Source organism: Euleptes europaea, chromosome 14, assembly GCF_029931775.1.
Source record: "Euleptes europaea isolate rEulEur1 chromosome 14, rEulEur1.hap1, whole genome shotgun sequence".
In the NCBI taxonomy this organism is placed as follows: domain Eukaryota; kingdom Metazoa; phylum Chordata; class Lepidosauria; order Squamata; family Sphaerodactylidae; genus Euleptes; species Euleptes europaea.
In genome coordinates this window covers 15,598,530-15,619,921 of record NC_079325.1, presented here as the reverse complement: position 1 = coordinate 15,619,921, position 21,392 = coordinate 15,598,530, and the positions used below count along the sequence as shown (strand labels likewise).

The 21,392-nt window shown below is 44.9% G+C and overlaps 1 protein-coding gene across 1 annotated transcript; it reads right to left on the bottom strand.

Annotated features, from left to right (window-relative positions):
- Positions 1 to 437: 437 nt before the first annotated feature.
- On the bottom strand, positions 438 to 13,997 carry EI24 (EI24 autophagy associated transmembrane protein). The gene is made up of 10 exons (XM_056861018.1): positions 13,854 to 13,997; positions 12,754 to 12,899; positions 11,710 to 11,770; positions 9,684 to 9,750; positions 8,112 to 8,236; positions 5,860 to 5,979; positions 4,746 to 4,857; positions 3,950 to 4,061; positions 1,935 to 2,009; positions 438 to 636 (listed from the first exon to the last, which is right to left on the bottom strand). The coding sequence occupies exons 1-10, from the start codon at positions 13,893 to 13,895 to the stop codon at positions 474 to 476; spliced, it is 1,023 nt and encodes a 340-aa protein (XP_056716996.1). The 5' UTR covers positions 13,896 to 13,997; the 3' UTR covers positions 438 to 473.
- Positions 13,998 to 21,392: the final 7,395 nt, after the last annotated feature.

Sequence of the window (21,392 nt, the reverse complement as noted above, 5' to 3'; positions counted from 1 at the left end):
GACCCCATCAGCATCACAAAGCTACGACAAAATATGCATTACAAAAATCATTCGTCCTGGGGAAGGAGGAGAAATGGCACGGAGGGAATGGGTAGGGACGGGGAGAGAGAAGAGTATACAAAAAAACCGTACAGGCACAGGTCCGTTATGCGCTACAAAACAAGCAAAGAACCTGTGTTTTTTTAAAAAAAAACAACTCACAAAGATGTTTAAAAACCCAGAATCTTCTCCAGCTCCCTTTCCTCCCTCCCCCAAACAACATTGTTATCCACACACACACAGTGCGACACAAACCCTGGGCCCAACTGGGGCTTACGATGATAATCAAAGTGTGTGCGGGGGCCGGGGGGAGAGAAACACACACACATCCAAGCCCCCTTGGCAGAACAGTTACTGCCCTCCCCTGGATCACAGGCGCATGTATACACCGGCTGGGAACGGCGCTCTCTCTGCCTCCCCGCTTTGGTTAGGGTTCAGTGCACTAAAGGTGCCTTTTGCCTGGCAGGCGATGGGTGCGGAGAGGGCAGCCGGTCGGCCGACGAAGAACTGCTCAGGGTGGATTGAAAGTAGACCGTCTTGTGAAAGAGTCTGTTGCTCAGGAAGACCACCAAGGAAAAGAGGCGCAACTGGAAATGGCTGAAAGGCAAGAACAGATGGTGATCAGCTCCCGTTCCAAGACCTCTGGACCATGAGTGTTTCTTCCCACTCTTTTCCCTCTATTAATACAGTTACTAATAGAAGTACAGTTAGTCTAAGAATTGTCTTGTTACAGTTGTATTGTGGTGGGGATTGTTCTTAAAAGCTGTCTACCAAACGTAGCCATGGATGCCTGTTGAGCTGTAAGTTCCACCAAACTCGAGAAGACCCATTTCCAAGCAATTTGTGTGCACCTGTAGCCTTAGGAGATGCATGGGCCACACGCGTTTCTTCCTACGGTGGCCCAAATTCTGTACTGCTTAGCTGTTCCCAATCAGAAATGTTGGCAGCCTGAAAGCAAGATGTATTGCAGTAAGCATCCAGGCGTGTAGCACAAGTTTTTTGGCAGGAAACGGTCTTATTCCATATGGAGACTCTCTCATAGCTAACTACCTACTGAGCCACAGCCCGTTTGGACTTTTGACAGTCCCCTGTCAATCTAGAGCCAGCATGGTTTACTGGTTAGGAGCAGTGGACTCTAATCTGGAGAACCAGGTTTGATTCCCCACTCTTCCATATGAGTGGTGGACTCTAATCTGGTAACTAGGTTGGTTTCCCCACTCCTCCACATGCAGCCTGCTGGGTGACCTTGGGCCAGTCACAGTTCTCTCCAAATTCTCTCAGCCTCACCTACCTCACAAGGTGTCTGTTGTGGGGAAGGGAAGGTGATTTTAAGTCGCTTTGAGACTCCTTAAAAGGTAGAGAAAAGCGGAGTAAAAAAACAAACTCTTCTTTTTCTAGTACGTTTTATCCTGCCCTTCCTCCAAGGAGCTCAGGGCAGTGCATGTGGTTCTCCCTTCCTCATTTTAGCCTCACAGCCACCTTGCAAGGTAGGTGAGCTAAGAGCAAGAGAGAGTGCATGACTGGCCATAGGTCATCAGTGAGCTTCACAGCAGAGCAATGATCTGAACCCCTCCCCCACCCCCACCGGTCCTAGGCCAGACCACTACACCGCACTGGTAGTTTGAATTGTGACTCAGTTTCCCCAAGTAAAAAAGCAAGCACACTCTGAGAACACCCATCAAACCAGCCAGAGATTATGTTGATTTAGTTATCCAACCAGGGCACACAGAGTGAGCTAGCTCTTTTTGTTATATGGAAAAACTAGGAAGAACGATGGCTAAGAGGGAGCTGGCACCTTGGTGACCCCCTCCCCATTTAGATTTACAGCCCACTGATGGGTCCGTCCCCATTTAACTCTCAACAATAAACTTGGGGGAGGGGGCAGAGATACATACTATGCTTTTCCTGGAGTCTTTGCTTCATTGGCGCTGATAATAAACAGAGGAAAAAGAATGGAGAACAGGCAGCCACTGAAAGAGAAAGGCATAATCAATTAGAGGTCCCTGGTATTAGGAGAAGGCTTTTACCGACACGGACCCCTGTAACAAAATTTTTACAAAATTAGCACCAGGGAACTCTCTGTAAGCCTTATTGGTTCTATGAAGAGCTAGCTTTCCAACAACTTTAGCACAAACACATCTACACATGGTGTAGTCAGGCAGAAGTGAGCCAATTGCTGATGCAGGTTTAGAAAAAAGAGCTACTGCATTTTGCATACCATTTTTCTTGCTGTATTTTGCTGCAGACTCAATAAAACCCAACCTGAGGAATTAACTCCTCCTCCTACCCCCAGACTCTTCTACAGCATGAGCATGGGTATATTATTAAAAGTGCTTAACTATCCAAGCAACTCATCAATTGCATCCATGGTGAAACCGTTGATGGGGGGGAGATATAACACTGACAACAATGGGATCATAAATAAGTAGGTGCCCCCGGTCACAAGCTATAGTGAATGCATGTACATGCTGCCTGTACATGTATACAGTTGTTTATAAGAAACAGCCAACATGCGTTCATTTTACGAATGAAACTGGGGACTAGTACCTCGATAAATGTGTGTACATTTGGCTGTACATGCCTTGAATTTATTTTTATTTTCAAATTTACAGCCCGCCCTCATTCCCAGACAGGCCAGGAATGTTACTCCATGCATATATAAAGAAAAATAAAGTATCCCCGGTACACAGATTGTACATGCCTTCACTAATTCGCAAACGGGGTAGTGTCTGTGGTAATATCAAGAGTAAAGCAGGGACACCAGTGCGCAGGAGAAATATGCATGCTCCCTACCCGACATTCTGCCATCAGGGCAGAGAAGTTTACTTTCTAGATGTTCCTCAAAAGTACGGTCTGCACATTTTCCTGTCAAATGGAGGCTGGTCTATGCGCTCTTCGCCATGTCGTCCATTATACTAATAAATATCCATTACATCAGGTGTCTCCAGCCTTTCGGCACCTTTGGAATTCTGACCCAGCGTAGTGGGCACAACCGCAGAATGGCTGCCACAGGAGGCAGGGCCAGCCACAAAATGGCTGCCGCAGCTTAACTTCAGTCACACAATGACTACGGTCATACCTAGTGCTATGTTGGCAGCTGCTGTCAAAACAACTTTTTAAAAAAAATCTGCACAGCTAATCAAATATCCAATGGCCAATAAGAAGCCTTGAGGACCAAAGTCCTACCTGGCCCCACCCTTTCTAAAAACACTTGGGGGGCATCACGTTGGGGACCCTTGCATTCCATGAGTCCCAGAATGTTAAACTAGGCCCAAGAAACAGGTTAGGGCTTCAACCATAACATGGCTGCCATGGGAGCAAGGACAAACACAAAATGGCTGTCACGTGGGGCCCTGTGTCCTTGGTCAAGCCAAGGGGGCACAGTTATGATGCGCCTACCCTGAATGAGCTCTGCTAGTCTGTCAGTAGGAAATGACCAAAACCTCTCCGCTTTTTCCTGTTCCATTCAAGACTATCTGGATTGTACCCTCAGGAATCAAGCGGCAAGTGGGCACCAGGAAACACGTTGGCTCGTACCACATTGGGGGATTACCAGAATGGATTCATCATTAGCCAGTCTCCTGTGGAAAACTCTGGGGCTTAGCCTTGAAAACCTTTCAAAAGGAAAACCTTTTACTCTTTCACATCCTGTCTTAGGTTTGACCCATTCTTTTACGGGGCCTAACATTATAGAAAGAGTATTTTCCTTGCGCAGAATGGAGAGAAACAGGGTATACCTGTCACTGTTCTCAAAAGTATTTCCAGCATTTTCTGACCAATCCCACTATTCCTGTTCTGCCTCTACTAGTCCCGCAGAGTCCACTGTTTCCTTCCAGTTACTCAAGAAGTGTACATTTACCTGCCATTCAAACATTTAAAAAAGAGAGAGAAAAAGAATGCCTCCAGTCACCTGATAATGTAAGACGACTGCATTGCAGTGAGAAAAGCCAGTGGTAAACCGAATCCGAAGTAATAGGGCCAGTTTCTTTCAATGTTGGATAATCGTTGATGCATTTCAATTCCTTACAGGACAAAAGACAACATAAAGTGTTCAAAGAAATAAACAGGTAGCGCTTGTATTTAATCTCGCATTGTAGTGCGAAATGACGCAACATCCAAGATTCAGAGTGGCAGATGCTTCTCAGGGGCTATCTGCAGCCCACATACCCAGACCACAGCAATCTGTAACAGCATGGACCGACTGTGCACTGCAGATCCTATAGCTTCAGAGGATGCCAGATTCCCAAAACTCATGTTGTTTGGATCACATTTTCTCCAACAAGGAGTTAAAAGGAAATTTCTAACACACCTTGCTTGAATTTCACTACTTGGTTTCAATGGGATGGGTCCACCTGATGTCAACTTAAGTGTTCCACCCAAACACTAAGTAACTTTAATACCCACTGGATGATAAACTTAAAATTTCCTGAGAAAACTGTGACTGCCCCAACAGCGGGGACTCGAACCCGGTTCTGCAGATTAGAGTCTGCAGCTCTTGACCACTACGCCATGCTGCTTCTCTCACTGCTGCAGTGCAGGAACGCAATCTCGGGAAAGCAGAAATTGTGCTACGCTGATATCATGAGCCATTCTACTCTGCATTTCTAGATGAATTTTTTGGGACAGCTTTAAAAGAAAAACCAATCTGTCTGACCACGCCCTGCAACAGTAATCTGGCAGCAATGGAAGCACAGAGAAGTACTCACCTTTGTTAAACCAGCGGTACTCAAAACAGTACAGCGAATAGAGCAGCGACATGTGAAGTAGGCTGACCAGCTGGCCAATGATATCGATGGGAAACAGGCTTACAATCATCCCCTGCGGAGAAGGAAGGGACTTGAGGTTTCCTTTTTTTGCTTCTTTGCAAAAAGCAGATTTCTTTGTATCACGGCAGAAGCACCATCTATTCGCCGTCTTCCCCATCCCAAGAAGAGACATGGCTGAAGAAGCCCTTTATTCGCCCCACCCACCCAATCCAGCCACCAGGGTCTAAAGCTGCATGAAAGTAAGTTCCCTTGTCGCCATTCTTGCCCATAACTCAGAGGCATCTTGAGGCAATTGCTTCAGACATACCGTAAACACCTGAGCAATGAGATTAGCCTGGCACACTCCCAGGGCCATGGCTGTGACTTCCACGCAGTGACTCTTCCTTGGGATACCTTTGCACACGGTCATGGGTAGTGCTAGATTGTCGTATTTTGAGTTGGGGAAGAACCGTCAACTAGAACAGGGATCCTTAATGTAGTGCCCATGGGCACCATGACACCTACCGACACCTTTTCTGGCACCTGCCAAGTGTTTCAGGAAGTGCATGGGGCCAGGCAGGGGGATTTTGACTGATTATTAGAGATATGATTGCCTGCGCAGTTTTTAAAATGTTTCCTAGGCAGCAGCTGCCACCACAGCCCAAGAATCTACACTATGCTACTGAAGTTAAGCTGTAGCAATCATTTTGTGGCTGGCTCTGCCTCCTGCGGCGGCCATTTTGTGGCAGTCATTTTGTTGCTGTGCCCACCATTCCATGTTAAAATTCCAAATGTGCCCTCAGGCTCAAAAAGGTTGGGGACCTATCTGATCGAACACAGGGGCGAGCAACTTGGCAGGGCAGAGCGAGAGGAAAAGAGGGAGGCTTGGCTCACTCCTGGAGTCATCTGGTCATATTTTCTCTGGTTGGGGCACTCCTGGTCAGAATGTGATGGGTTGATATCTGAAGGCATCATAGATGCAAGCCCTCCCAGGAAGGAGGATGGCCCAGAGGACCTTCCGGTCCCATCTGACTCTGAGCGCAGGTTCCCTGGTCCAGGTCTTATCTGCTCTTACCTGGATAAGGAAAAGAGCTTGCAGCAAAAGATTAAACAGCATGTCAGCAATTATTTTACTGACACTGGGGAATGGCTGAGGCTTCCTTCCCGACACCTCGAACGCCAGATCAGCGATGTCCTGAAACACAAACAAACATGTTAGCAAAACAAAATTCCTAAGAAAACAGTCAGTAATGCCTGCAGCAGTTCTGCAACTCAGCATAGCAGATTTTGTTTTCAAGATTCTGCTACTTCTTCCTTAAACAAACCTGGAGACCATTTTCGATGCTCAGTTACACACAGGAGGGGCAAGACAAGCTTACACTAGAGGTAGCCGAAGAATGCTGCATGTGGGCCTCATCATTCCCCCAGACGCTTCAAGCAACTGAACACAGAATTACTTAGTATTTACACAGAAAAATCTGCAACATTGCCAGCCTAAACTTTATGTTCTTTTCTCAAAAAACAGCAGATCAATTTAAAAAAGCCTTCCCCCACACACACAAGAAACTATCCTAAGAAAAATGCAAAGGTAAGTGCAAAGAAAAAACTGTTTCCTTTCGAGACACCTGTAAGCACGTAGCCCTTCAGATGCTATCCTAGCACCAGTATGCACAAGCACGTCTTGGAAAAGTAACCCATGAACTATAACATCCTGAAGATGCTATAACATAGTTCAGTATCACCGCTTCATGTTTAGTTCTACGATGCTAAGTGCTTGAAGCATGCTGTTTTAAGAGACAAAAAAAAAAGAGATGTCTCAACTTTAACTGACCTCCCTGTCCACAAGAAGAAGAGTTGGTTTTCATATGCTGACTTTCTCTACCACAAGGGAGAATCAAACCAGCTTACAATCACCTTCCCTTCCCCTCCCCACAACAAACACCCTGTGAGGTAGGTGGGGCTGAGAGAGTGTGACTAGCCCAAGGTCACCCAGCTGGCTTCATAAGTAGGAGTGGGGAAACAAATCCAGTTCACCAGATTAGCGTCCGCCGCTCATGTGGCGGAGTGGAGAATCAACCCCAGTTCTCCAGATCAGAGTCCACCACTTCAAAGCACCGCTCTTAACCACTACACCACGCTGGCACCACAAATCACACCAAAGCCTCCTGGAGATTGCAGGTTGCTTATTATTGGATTGGTATGCAATTTCTGCAACACAGTGATCATGGCCTCCCTCTCTACAAAGACTAATGTTGTTAGCACTGTCACCCAATCCGGCTGGGTCCCATCAAAAACCTCAATCTTGGGGGATTTTCTAATATACTATTTCCTCTCATCCTCAGGCAGGTGCTTTGTATGCCTTGCACACCAATTGCAATATATAACACATACTTCTTCCTCAACACACCTACTCTAGTTGCTTCTATTTTTGGGAACAGATTCAATGTGTCCCCCTTCCCCCCAGTTTCAAACCGCATCACATTAAAGCACAACCCAATGTGCATTTGTTTGCAAACCGCTGAATTTGCAGAGCTGTGCTAAACTTGCCCCCTCCAGGGGAGAGGTGTGTGTGTGTGTGGAAGGAGAAAAAAACAACAATAAAAGATTATAAACTTAGTGGCTGTGTTCAAATAATGGTAAGAACAAGCCTGAAAAGCAGCCTTTGTTAGAGAAAAATCCCAGTGTAAACTGCTGTGTACATAATTTTAAAATCTCATGGTAGATGGAGAATGCACAATAAGGACCACTCTGTAAGCAACTGCAAGCAATGCAGTGACCACAGTAAAGTAGGTACTTTGTTTTGTGAGGTTCTTTTCCCCCCCAGATTTTTTTAAAGGTGTCGCACTGGAACAGGACAGAACATTTGGTACTTATTGCACAGCTGAGGGTGGGAGAAGGAGGAGGAGGACACCCGATTTTCTCTATAACTAAGGAGACTCAAACCAGCTTACCATCTCCTTCCCTTCCTCTCCCCACAACAGTCACCTTGTGAGGTAGATGGGGCTGAGAGAGTTCGGAGAGAACTGTGACTAGCCCAAGGTTACCTAGCAGGTTTCATGTGGAGGAGTGTGGAAACCAACCCAGTTCACCAGATTAGAGTCAACCATTCATGTGGAGGAGTGGGGAATCAAACCCAGTCCTCCAGATTAGAGTCCACCGCTCCTAACCACTACGCCACACTGGCTCACAAGAACTGGCTGATGTATATAAATCTTTAGTGGAACACCATCCAGCCTTAACATGCAAAACAATGTTTCATTTAACCATCTCAGCCGCTAAGCGCAGCTGTGTTATCAGCTGCAGCACCTTTTCAGAAAGGTAACCTACCTGAAACCAGATGGCATTGACAACTTTACTGAGCACAAAGAGAGGAAGGACCCAAAGTGCACTGAAGATGGAGGTGAGGATAAACTCCAACCAAGACCAGACATCACCGTGTAACGAAGGGTCACCTTCCAAACGGAGACAAAGCACCCATTAGTGATACGCACACAGGATTAGATTAGGGTTAAAAGATGCCCCCCTTTGCTGCTGATTACCCCCTGAAAACATCATCTTCTGGCATCAGTAGTCTGTTAAAGCAGATAGAGATGTATTTATACCTTCCCTTCATTGAACAGCCCGGCCTTACCCAGCTCATTTACTAGTTTACAAAAATATCCTAGCACTATATTTTTTAGTTTGTCTAATGCTATGAGAATATGCATTCCACATTTCTACCAACATGTTTATTTGTAGGGTATTTAAAAGACACGGGCACGATGTTTTGGAAAAAAGATCAGAGAAGCTGCTTCCTGACCCGCCTTTAGAGGGTGCTCTAAATTGCAGCCTTATGCATGTGCACCAAGAAATACGTCCTAAGGTACACACTAGGACTCATTTCCTAGTACATTTGCTTAGGACTGGGCAGGTGGTGTCAGAGGTTTATTTTCCAAAAGTTCAGGATGGAACAAGAAAGTATTATGCCATGTAGAGCACAGGTGAAAAGTCTTGCCTAAGACAGAAGTAATGCTCTGACCAAACACTATACAGGCTGCAGGTTTTGGCTCAGGAGTTCAGAGCACCCTAGGATGGGATTTTACTAAGGTTTTGTGTTTGTTTGAGAGCGTGCAAAAACAGGTAATCAACAGCAAAGGAGAAAGGAATTTATCCATGGATTCTACAGAGTTCAGTGTAGCCAGAAACAAACAGCAGTTCCATTGAATGGCCCAGAGGAAAGATTATACATCATTGTATCAGTCCTGAAATCTCTCCCCCTGTGAGATACAGATGAAGCAACTTAAGCCTCAGTACAATGCACAGACACATTACTAACGGATCCTTCAGTACAAAGAAACAGATCTTCAGATCCTGAGCGGGAAGCAAAGAAAATGTAAAAGATCTGGACCGAGATATGAAGAATAAATTTAGACAGACTTTTCCCCTTTGAATGGCAGTTCCTCATGAAACACTATAAATGCTTCTGAAACCTCCCTGATTTTCTCAAGAAGGGTGTCATTAGGTTTGCCAACCTCCAGGTAGTGGCTGGAGATCTCCTGCTATTACAACTGATTTCCAGATGACAGAGATCAGTTCACCTGAAGAAAACAACCACTTTGGAAGGTGGACTCTATGGTGTTATACCCCACTTGAAGTACTTCCCCTCCCTGAACCCCGCCTTCCGCAGGCTCCACCCCTTCCCCCAAATTTCCAGGTATTTCCCAGCTTGGAGCTGGCAATCCTATTTGTCACGCAGTGCGAAGGGGTGCTGTTTGAGAAACAGAAACCCAAAGCTCCCGAGGGCATGCCACTAATTACCGGCCCACATAGACACACTGACTGATGAGCAAGACCCAAGGAGTTAGCCGATTTAAAAAGAAAGCAGCAGTTAAACATTTAAAGTCACAGGTTTGCACTTACCAATGATGTGTGCTGTTGCTGACTGAAGGACAGGTATAAAGACCCGGTAGAACAAAAGAAGACTAAGCTAAAGGAAGAAGTGAAGAAAGTCACTACACAGACTTTATTACACACAGCGTGACAGCGTAAACACATTAATTTGTCCATAATCCTGGGATGTAGGGGCAGATTTGCACATTTGCTTGAAGTTGCCCTATTCCACAGCTTCTTCCAGGCATGGTGCTCTCCACCACACAGAAATGCATGAATGAGAATACAATTTCCAGCAACGCACAGAGAAATGGTATTGCTATGCATTTTACCAAAAAAAGGGCTAGAAAGTACCTTCTCGCTCATTCATCTACAGGTATGTGGCCATCGCATGAGTAAGGGAAGGGAGAAACATTGGAGTGCTATAAACATATTCCAAATTATGACCAAAAGTTGGACTTTTGTGAAAGCACACCTTCAGCCCAATCTCATAACCTTGGAAGTAGGGTTGCAACTCCAGTTTAGGAAATTCCTGGAGATTTGGGGGTGGAGCCTGGAGAAGGTGGAGTTTGGAGAGGGGAAGAAACTCAGCAAGGATGTAATGCCATAGAGTCAACCCTTCAAAGCTGTCATTCCCTCCAGGGGAGGAACTGATCTCTGTAGTCTGGAGATGAGTTGCACGTCCAGGAGATCTTCAGGCCCCACGTGGAGGTTGGCAACCTTACTTTGAAGAGTAATTAGATACTCAGTCTTTATTCCCACCCCATTTTACTGCCAAAAACACCAGCTTTGAAATCCCAGCCCAAAAGTCATTCCAGTTGCCTACCTCAAAATGCACTGAATATTAGACGTACAGTATCTCAGCTTCAAAGAGACCTTTTCCCCCTCACTCTTCAAAATGGTAGGATCTGGGCCCAGGGAAATCCAAAGCCTGTGCACACTCCCTCTGTGTGTATCCACAGGCACCCAAGACACTGCTGCAATGTTTATGGGGTCAAACCATTTAGGGGGGGGGAGAGATGGGGACACGGGAGAACTGCATAACTGGAGGGACGATCACAGCAAGGAACAGCTTGCAAAGCTGGGCTAACGCTCTGCCCATTGACCTCTGGGCACCCTATGCTACTATACCCAATTTACATTATCTGCACATTTTAAAACTGCTCTGCAAATGCAACCATCAAAGCTTCAAAACCGAATTTGTACTTTTTAAATAAAAGCCAAGATGTCTGAACAGGATGTGCAAAACTCCACACTGCATACCCTGGCCCTTTGCAATGCTCACCCATAGCTGTAGAGGACTGCAAGTATTCATTTAAATATTTTATACAAGCCTCGTGAATTTTGTTTTTAAATATTCAACACAAGAGCGCTAGATGCAGAGTTCTGAAACTGTTCCTCTAAGCACAGCCAAAATACATAATTGAACAGTCTCCTTTCAGCACTTCCCCGCTATTTTATCACCAGCCAGGACAGATTTTAAATGGAAATGAAATTACCCAATGAATTACCAAGAGAGAAACATCAATTATACCAACCACAACAAGTGAGAATACAGAGCAAAAGCACTACTGAGTTCAGCAACAGTCCACTGAAGATTGTTTCTCAGTTGGGGAGAACAGAAGTGTTAGGTGCTGATGCTCTAAGATAAGAGGCTTTATCTATTAAGGCAACTGCAAAATATTGAAGTCTAGGCCTTCTAGCAATTCAAGTGCATTTTGTCGTGGGTCAGCTGGTTGCTGCCAATGACTGCTGGCTGCTAAGCAGTATAAAAGACTTACATTTGATTTCATTTTCAAGTCAGGGTCTGGAACCAGTACATAAAACAGACTACATGGCCTGAGATAGCAATACATTAGTGCCTAATAGGACTCTGGCAGTTCAATGATATATTTTAATAACTGCTTCTCTAGGCAAGACAAGGAGATTGAAAATTAAGCTAGTGCATGTCTTCAGTTTGCAACATTATCTAAACAAGCACAGTGAGCCAACTGGAATGCAATCCATCTGTTCGATACCCAGATTTTTTTTTTCCCAAAAAGCTGCACAAACTTACCCAAAATACACCTCCATTCCATGCACAACACTGAAATATTCGGCTCACAATCTGGGGTTCACTGGGGGATAATAAAGGAAAATGGGTGAGTCCACACAGAACCAGAATGTATGAAAAAGCCATTCTCACACAAACAAGAAAAAAAGAACCACATCAGTATCTTTCGATTCTCGTGTCAAATCCTGCAGCACTGCTGGAGCTAAATAGGTATTTGGATGGGGGACCAAATAAGCGTGAAAACACCAAACAATAAATGATGAGCCTAAAACATTTTCAGGAAATAAATCCCCATAAATATGTATTCATTTACTTCATTTATACCCCACCTTTCTCCCCAATGGGGACTCAAAGCAGCTTACATCATTCTCCCCTCCTCCCTTTCATCCTCACAACCACCTTGTGAGATAGGTTAGGCCCATTTTGTGTGATTGGCCCAAGGTCATCCAGCCACCTTCCACAGTACAGTGGAGATTCGAACACAGGTCTCCCAGATCCTAGTCCAGGGGTCCCCAACGTGGTGCCAGTGAGCACCATGGCGCCCACCGTCACCTTTCCTGGTGACTGCCAAGAACTTTCAAAAAGTAGGTGGGGCTTTTCCCCAGCAGGCCTTCTGATGGGCTGCGCAGATTAAACGAAATCCTGTTAAACAGAGCTTCTGTCCTTATGTTAAAAAGTTACTATTAGAGTTGTATATAACCTCAATCCCTGTCATTTTGTGATTGGCATCACCTTCTGTGGCAGCCATTGTGTAACTGGCTCCTCCTCCTGTGGCAGCCATTTTGCAATTGCGCCCACCGCCCTTTGTTGGAATTCCAAAGATGCCCACATGCACAAAACGTTGGGGATCCCTGACTTGTCCAGCATTCTAACCACTATATGACACTGGATATGCCATTCCTATTTTCATTTATCCGTCAGAAATCTCTACTGGGTGTTACTACAACTCGCACTCTGGTTGGGAAAAAACTCTCAAATTGGTAAATGAGACATGTTTTTACAGAAGAGCTCAGCCAACTCCTCAGCCCCCCTCACCGCTGTACTCACTTCTCCTGCTTCCTCTCCTCGCTCTGTGCTCTTCGTTGAGCAAGTACGCTGCTTGCTCTCCTTTTCCGTTGCTCTTCCCTTTTCTGCTGGATCCGAGCATCCAGTTTGGAGATTGTGCAGATCCCCCATATGGAATCCTTAATTCCCTGTACACATGAAAAAGCAACAGGCCTACATTCAACATTCCAAATGGGATTTTGAAACAAAAAAAGTGAACGAGAGACATTTTTGTACCTTAGTAGACATCAGTAACTGAACTGAAGAGGTAGTGTGATTAAATGACAGTGGTGCTAGTATAAATTGAATTTGCACCAATATAGAATCTGAACACTATTCTCTGCCAAGAAAAATCCAAATTTTGAAACGAAGGCTACATTTTACAACATGCAACAACTGTCTTAATTAAGCAAATGTACGCAACGTGGCTTGTGAAGTGTTATGGTATGACCAATTGCCTCATCTGTTACTCAGAAGTACCCTCAGCAGGTTCCAGTTATAACTGAGCAGCACCACTGGCAAGGGGGTTATTCTTTGCTTAAGCAAAAAATCAGATGGAATTCCCATTCATGGGGTTATGTGTGCAGGAAGGACTAAATGGAAAATGTGGTGCTCCACCTTAGACATCAAGAGTCCAAGCTTGCAAGATGAGACCTATCCTTGTATTTTGGGAGAATGGGGAGAAGAGAAGAGACCTTTTCACTTTGTGAAACAGGATAGTAGGGATAAAGGGAAAAGAGGCTTAAGGAACACGCATTACACAAATGGAAGAAACTGAAGTATAAACCCACGTACAGTTTTTTCAGAATGGGACTCCAGAGATATTTGCACTGGAAAGGATTTGGCATTATGCCAATTGTCTCTAATCAAACCTGCCCATTGCATCCCATGGGGGCTATCAGTTGCTCTTTTGCCTTGGCTGCTATTGCAGTTTGCCTGACCCTCATCTACAGATATTAAAACCCAACATGTAATACCAAAAGACTCCAATCTCATAATTTCAGCCCACCAATATTCTTTGCAATCTATTTGTTATTATTTATTTATTATTTCCATTTGTTACCCCCTCTTCCTGTTACAGACGGGGGTGGGAGAAAACTTACCCTAATGAGATCATTAAGGAAGATCTTGACACTATCTGCCATCTCTACTCCAGCATCGCCTCCAAATCCAAAACTATCAACTACAGGGTGAAGGGAAGAAGTGAACCCCAACCTCTCTCATGGTGAAGAGATGGGAAATTGGTGGAGTCTGAGAGAAGGAAGGGAGAAAAATACAGGTTAACATTATAGAAGCAATAAACAAAACACATTTGTATACTGGAAATGAGATGCAGGGGAGAGTGGTCTGGTCTGGATGGTGTGTCTTTAATATCCCCAGACCTCTCCTTCTCCCACAGATATACCAAACTAGACCCCAACCAAACTAGCCCCCCAACTAAACCCTAATCTCCGTATTTTCTTTCTACTCCACTCCTATAAAAAAATAAGCATATTTTAGATAAAACTTTTAAAACCTGGCACTCTCAGTTAAAACCTCATGAGACAGCTATGTGTGAATTATCCACTTTGTACTATTTGATCTGAATGCAGAATTTGTAGAAGGGTGGGGGTGGGGGGAAGCTGAAGGCCAAATCCTGCCCTCCTGGCCGGCTCCACACACACACACACCCCAAATCTTGAGATATTTCCCAACCCAGAGCTGGCAACCCTATTTAAGGCCTAAGTTGCATAGAGAAAGTGGGTATCAAGGAGAGGTCTGAATGAAGGGTAGCACTATTCTGGAGAGGGAGATCCAGATACAGGGGGCTTGAGGGAGAATGGGGGTGAACCAAAATGATGCATTTGGGGCAGTGGCTCAGTGGTAGAGCATCTGCTTAGCATGCAGAAGGTCCCAGGTTCAATCCCTGCCATCTCCAGTTAAAGGGACTAGGCAAGTAGGTGATGTGAAAAACCTCTGCCTGAGATTCTGGAGAGCTGCTGCCGGTCTGAGTAGACAATACCGACTTTGATGGACCAAGGGTCTGATTCAGTATAAGGCAGCTTCACGTGTTCGTGCGTGACTTATCTAAAGACACTCTTCTGTGAGTGAAATGGTTTTGACGTAATGGTTCAAGACTTGAAATGGTTCATGTTGAACTAAGACAGACATTCAAATCTGATATGGCCTAACCTACATAGCAAGATTGTGGTGAGGATAAAAAAGAAAAGGGCAGAACCATGTATGCCACCCTCAGCTCCTTGGAGGAAGGACAAGCTAGAAATGTAACAGTCAGAAAGTAGGTCGCCATTCCTGAGAGTCACACCTTTATTCAAAAGAGAACTAATACCATCTCTAGCGAATAAATGGTTTCCTTGAGCAATTTGGCAAAGAAAAAAATGGAAGGAAGAAGACTCAAAGAGAAAACAGATTTCTGAACTACCTTGAAGGTTAAATATTCATAACCTTACATTGTTGTGTATTATTAATATCTGCATACCACCTTTGATTTACAGTAATAGGCAAAGGTCCTTAGTAAACCTAAACACATGACCACAAAATCATTTTCCACTAAAGTCAGGACAGCACATATTCCATGCTTGGTTACCATAGTGGAATATTTTCCCCCTCTATTTCATTTACTCAGTGCTAGTGTGGACCTGTTAAGCTGCTAATGGTGCAGTAAAGGAACCATTAGATGCAGGTCTGTTGACTCCCTTAGGGCATTGCTGTACTAGTATACATTTAAATCAGGAGGCCATGAGAATTATCGTTCTGCAAAGGATATCAAAGTTCTATCATTTTCAAAATATTTGCAGGACTCTCTGGAAAAAGGCTTTGAAAGTTAAACCAGATTCAAAGTAGGTAAAAAAAAACTAGTAGTATATATGTGGCCTTCCTGTCCCATGCTTACTCCTCAGTAGGGTTGCCAGGTCCCCCATGATCACTGATGGGGGGGGGGTAGGGTTGCCAGATCCTGGTTGGGAAATTCCTGTAGAGTTGGGGAAGGAGCCTGGGGAGGACAGGGACCTCAGTGGGGTAGAATGCCATAGAGTCCACCCTCCAATGCATCCATTTTCTCCAGGGGAACTGATCTCTATAGTCTGGAGATGAGCTGTAATTCCAGGGGGTCACCAGGTGCCCACCTGGAGACTGGCATACCTAACTCCTCAGCCATCTCATGAATTTCACGAAGAGTAATTCAGATTGGCCAAGTCTAGCCAGCCTTGGCGCCTAACTGCAAACTTAAACCCCTTCCAAACTCAGTTGGTTCATATCTCAGCAGAGGATAATGCTACTTGCTCATCACTGCAAGGAGCTTTGAGAAGTAGATGACAAATGTGCTCATAAGTCCCCACAAGTCCCCATTTACAGACACCAACTATGCCCTAACAAAATCCTTTCAGTGTAAACCAAGTGACTGTCCAGCTCCAGAATATGAAATATTACCTAAGAACACCCTAGAGATGACAGCATAGACAAAACTCACTGACTCATCCTCTCCTCACTTGAAAACAGATTGTTATGCTGATCTCATTAGTCATTCATCTTCTTACCAAAACAATCATAACAATAATGTTGTTCCTAACAAGTTCATGAGTGCTCTAGTGAAAATAATGTTCACAGCATAAACAAGTGATGAATGCTTCTAAATATTAACCTAGGTCACCAGGGCCAAACTTCAACATGATGATAAATATAGAAATGTTCATGGGGGCTTTTTTAAATAAAGGGAGTAGAACTGTTATTAGAATGGAGATAGTCCAGGTAGGCACCATTATACTGAAACAGAACTGAAGTTCACTGCAATGATTATTCTAGGTTATCACCTCGCTTTTCCAGCATTGTTCTGCCTTTGTAATCCCACTATACCTTGCCTAGGCAGTGGTGGTTCACATTTTCTACTAATTCTGTAATCCTAGTCCAGTGTCAATCAGACCACAGATAGATGGACTCAGAATTACAACAATGGTTGAGAATCAGGAAGATCATTTCCAGAGGGTCAGAGCAGCAACAGGCTCCAGGTAAAGGAGGACGGACACCCACAACGGGTGCAAACACCCATGACACATACTCAACAAGATATACGCCTAGTGGCATATTACCAACAAAGGGTGCTGGATAGTTGCTTCACATCCATTCCAACAAGAACACCAGCTACCAGACCCAGTATGGTATAGTGGTTAAGAGCGGTGGAGTCTAATCTGGAGAACTGAGTAGGTTTCCTCACTCCTACACATGAAGCCAGCTGGGTGACCTTGGGCTGGTCAGTTCTCTCCGAACTCTCTCAGCCCCACCTACCTCACAGGGTGTCTGTGGTGGGGAGAGGAAGGGAAGGAGATTGTAAGCCGGTTTGATTCTCCTTAAAAGGTAGAGAAAGTCATCATGTAAAACCAACTCTTCTTCTACTGAACATCAGCCTGGAGCCAAATGAACATGCACTCCAAATAATAACTTGCCTCTTGGTTCCGGCTCTGTCAAACCAACCTTCATCAAACCAAACTTTTCCTTCTATTCCCTTTCCCAGGTGTGTCATAATTTTTTGAAAGCCCAGGGGCAGGGCTTGCATCTTATTTTCACTAATGCACAGCGCCTGTAAACAATATTGTGCAGTGGATTTTAATGGCTACAAGCTGCTTTGGGAGATAACTTCTGTTTGAAAAGACAGATAACAAGAGGTTTGCGCACACCAAAGCAAGGAAAGGTGATAGATTAGAGACCGTGTGCTTGGGGTAAGGGTCCTTCAAGGCAGAGAAGAATTGGGGATACGAGCATGGAAAATTTGCAAGTCTCAGCAAAAGAGATATTATCTCTGACGGGCTGGAGCACAGTAGCAAGCACATGTAGTTCGAGCAGAAAATTTCAAGTTTAACCTACAGCATCTCCAGTTTAAGAAGACTTCAGATAGCAGGTGTTAGGAAAAATCTTCCTTTGCCTGAGACTCTAGAGAGCCCTTGCCAGTCCAATAATGCTAAGCTAGACAGATCAATGGTTTGGCTCAGTATAACTTCCCATATTCATTAGAAACAACACTGCCTGTAATATAAATTTGTGGTGTTATTACAGCAACAGACGTTCATCAGGGGGATCACCGCCTGTAATATAAATGCCCTGCAGCTACAATATCAATTTATGAAGCTGCCTTACAATGGCATAACAGAGGATATTTATATTCTATGCTGCTATATAAGGCTGCTTCACATGTTCATTAGGGGCAATACCACACTAACAGCCCCGCCGGATCAGACCCTGTCTATCCTGAACCAACTGCCCATCTACTGTAATGTAATATAAATATTGTATATCATGTGGCTATAGGGAAGCTCCATATTCTCAGAAGGAGCAACAGTGACTGTAACAGAATACTGATCACAATGGGTAGCTGCGATAAGTCTGTCAACAGCAGTAGAAAAGGGCAAAGAGTCCAATAGCACCTTAAAAAGGAACAAAATTTCTGGCAGGGCGTGAGCTTTCGTGAGCCACAGCTCACTTCTTCAGAAAGCTCATGTCCTCCCAGAAATTTTGTTCATCTTTAAGGTGCTACTGGACTCTTTGGTCTTTTCTACTGTAACAGAATACATCCGTGTTTCGGGGAGGGGCTGCAGCTTAGTGGTAGAGCATCTGCTTGGCATGCAGAAGTCCCAGGTTCAATCCCCAGCATCTCCAGGTAAAGGGACTAGGCAAGTAGGTGATGTGAAAGACCTCTACATGAGACCCTGGAGAGCTGCTACTGGTCTGAGCAGACAGTACTGACTTTGATGGACCAAGGGTCTGATTCCGTATAAGGCAGCTTCATGTGTTCATATGTTCATTTTGTGCTGCTGGGAGTGAAGCCTCTACAAGCCCAAGGACTGCCACACCTTAATGCAAAACAAAAAATGCCAACTTCCAGAAGAATATAACTGGTACCATTTGATGTGGCGAATTCAGATTTTAGTTACTGGGCATGAACTCAGATTCAGCATCAACGGAAATAGCATGTGTTTGCTGGAGACCGTGCTAGGCTAGGTAAGACCTCTACCTGAGACCCTGGAGAGCCGCTGCCGGACAGAATAGACAATACTGACTTTGATGGACCAAGGGTCGGATTCAGTATACGGCAGCTTCATGCGTACATATAATGCTATTCTATGCTATTTTTATGGGGAGGAGAGTCTCTCCAGAGCAAATACCTATATGGGAAAGGGCAAGAGTCCAGTAGCACCTTAAAGACTAACAAAAATATTTTCTGGTAGGGTATGAGCTTTCGTGAGCCTATTTTCTGGTAGGGTAGGAGCTTTCGTATGGGAGCTTTACCTTTATGGGAAAGGGCAAGAGTCCAGTAGCACCTTAAAGACTAACAAAAATATTTTCTGGTAGGGTAGGAGCTTTCGTGAGCCTATTTTCTGGTAGGGTATGAGCTTTCGTATGGGAGCTTTACCTATATGGGAAAGGGCAAGAGTCCAGTAGCACCTTAAAGACTAACAAAAATATTTTCTGGTAGGGTAGGAGCTTTCGTATGGGAGCTTTACCTATATGGGAAAGGGCAAGAGCCCAGTAGCACCTTAAAGACTAACAAAAATATTTTCTGGTAGGGTATGAGTTTTCGTGAGCCTATTTTCTGGTAGGGTAGGAGCTTTCGTATGGGAGCTTTACCTATATGGGAAAGGGCAAGAGTCCAGTAGCACCTTAAAGACTAACAAAAATATTTTCTGGTAGGGTATGAGCTTTCGTGAGCCTATTTTCTGGTAGGGTAGGAGCTTTCGTATGGGAGCTTTACCTTTATGGGAAAGGGCAAGAGTCCAGTAGCACCTTAAAGACTAACAAAAATATTTTCTGGTAGGGTAGGAGCTTTCGTGAGCCTATTTTCTGGTAGGGTATGAGCTTTCGTATGGGAGCTTTACCTATATGGGAAAGGGCAAGAGTCCAGTAGCACCTTAAAGACTAACAAAAATATTTTCTGGTAGGGTAGGAGCTTTCGTATGGGAGCTTTACCTATATGGGAAAGGGCAAGAGCCCAGTAGCACCTTAAAGACTAACAAAAATATTTTCTGGTAGGGGATGAGCTTTCATGAGCCTATTTTCTGGTAGGGTAGGAGCTTTCGTATGGGAGCTTTACCTATATGGGAAAGGGCAAGAGTCCAGTAGCACCTTAAAGACTAACAAAAATATTTTCTGGTAGGGTATGAGCTTTCGTGAGCCACAGCTGTGGCTCACGAAAGCTCATCCCCTGCCAGAAAATATTTTTGTTAGTCTTCGTATCTGAAGAAGTGACCTGTGGCTCACGAAAGCTCATCCCCTGCCAGAAAATATTTTTGTTAGTCTTCGTATCTGAAGAAGTGACCTGTGGCTCACGAAAGCTCATCCCCTGCCAGAAAATATTCTTGTTAGTCTTTAAGGTGCTACTGGACTCTTGCCCTTTTCTACTACTGCAGGCAGACTAACCCGGCGACCCACTGTGAATTATCTATATGGGAAAGACCAGGAAAGGGGTGGGGGGAATAAGGAAGGGCAGAAGAATCGAGGGGCAAAAAGAGCATGCAATTTGGAAAGAGGGTGGGGAGGGGGGGTGAGAAGGGACCCCAGAATAAGGCGCTGGGAAGGGGGGGGGGAGGAAGTGAATGACTCTTCCCCCATTACGGGCTTCTATACTTGCCGGCCCGGGGCCTTCGGGGTCCGTGGTGGCGGCGGAGATGACCCAGGCGGTGGCCAACGGGGGAGGACGGCAGGCCCCTCCGGCCACCAGGAAGCGAAGCGAGTCTTAGGCGAGGGCAGCAGCAGCAGGGAAACACCGGCCAGAGAGCCTGTGCGCATGCGCGCCCTGCCGCGCTGCCTCCCACGGCCCTGCAAGGAGCCAGACAGCCAGGCGAGGGAGGGGGGGGTTGTGGGATGAGGTGGACGCATGCGCCCTTCCGCGCGACTCCGAAGGGACGGAGCGAGCGCAATAAGGAGCCAGAAAGAGGTGGGGCTCTTTTTGAGTGTCGCCCCGCCCCCCAGGAAGGAAACGGGAGGAGGGAAATGCAGCGTTGCCATGGAGATGCGTGCATTTAACCCGAGACTCAGTAAAATGTGGGTGGAGGGGGTATCTTTTTGTTTTTTATAATTTTGTAATCACGACTGTATTAATTAACACATATAGATACTCTTTTGTATTTTTTAATGTTAATTTTCTTTTTATTATTATTATTATTTTTGCATTATTTTTACGGTGTTTTTGTTTTATGTGTTATGTTATAAAAATTAATAAAAATTTATATAAAAATAAAACCAGTCAAATCAAATATCAGAACTGACAGTTCATAACGTTCACAATCAGCTCAGATCAAAGGGCAGACTCCGGGCAAATAATAAAGGCATGTTCATCCACAAGGCCTCCATGAGTGAGCGACAGCAAATGATGCATGGGTCATGTACATGAAAATCTTATTACTAGGGTTGCCAGCTCCAGGTCGGGAATTACCTGGAGATTTTGGGGGTGGAGCCTGAGGAAGGCAGGGTTTGGAGAGGGGAGGGACTTCAATGCCATAGAGTCCAATGGCCAAAGCGGCCATTTTCTCCAGGGGATTCATTTATATCACCTGGAGATCAGTTGTAATAGCAGGAGATCTCCAGCCACAATCTGGAGGTTGGCAACCCTATTTATTACAGTTAGTCAGAACACACACATGAGCACTTATGAACCT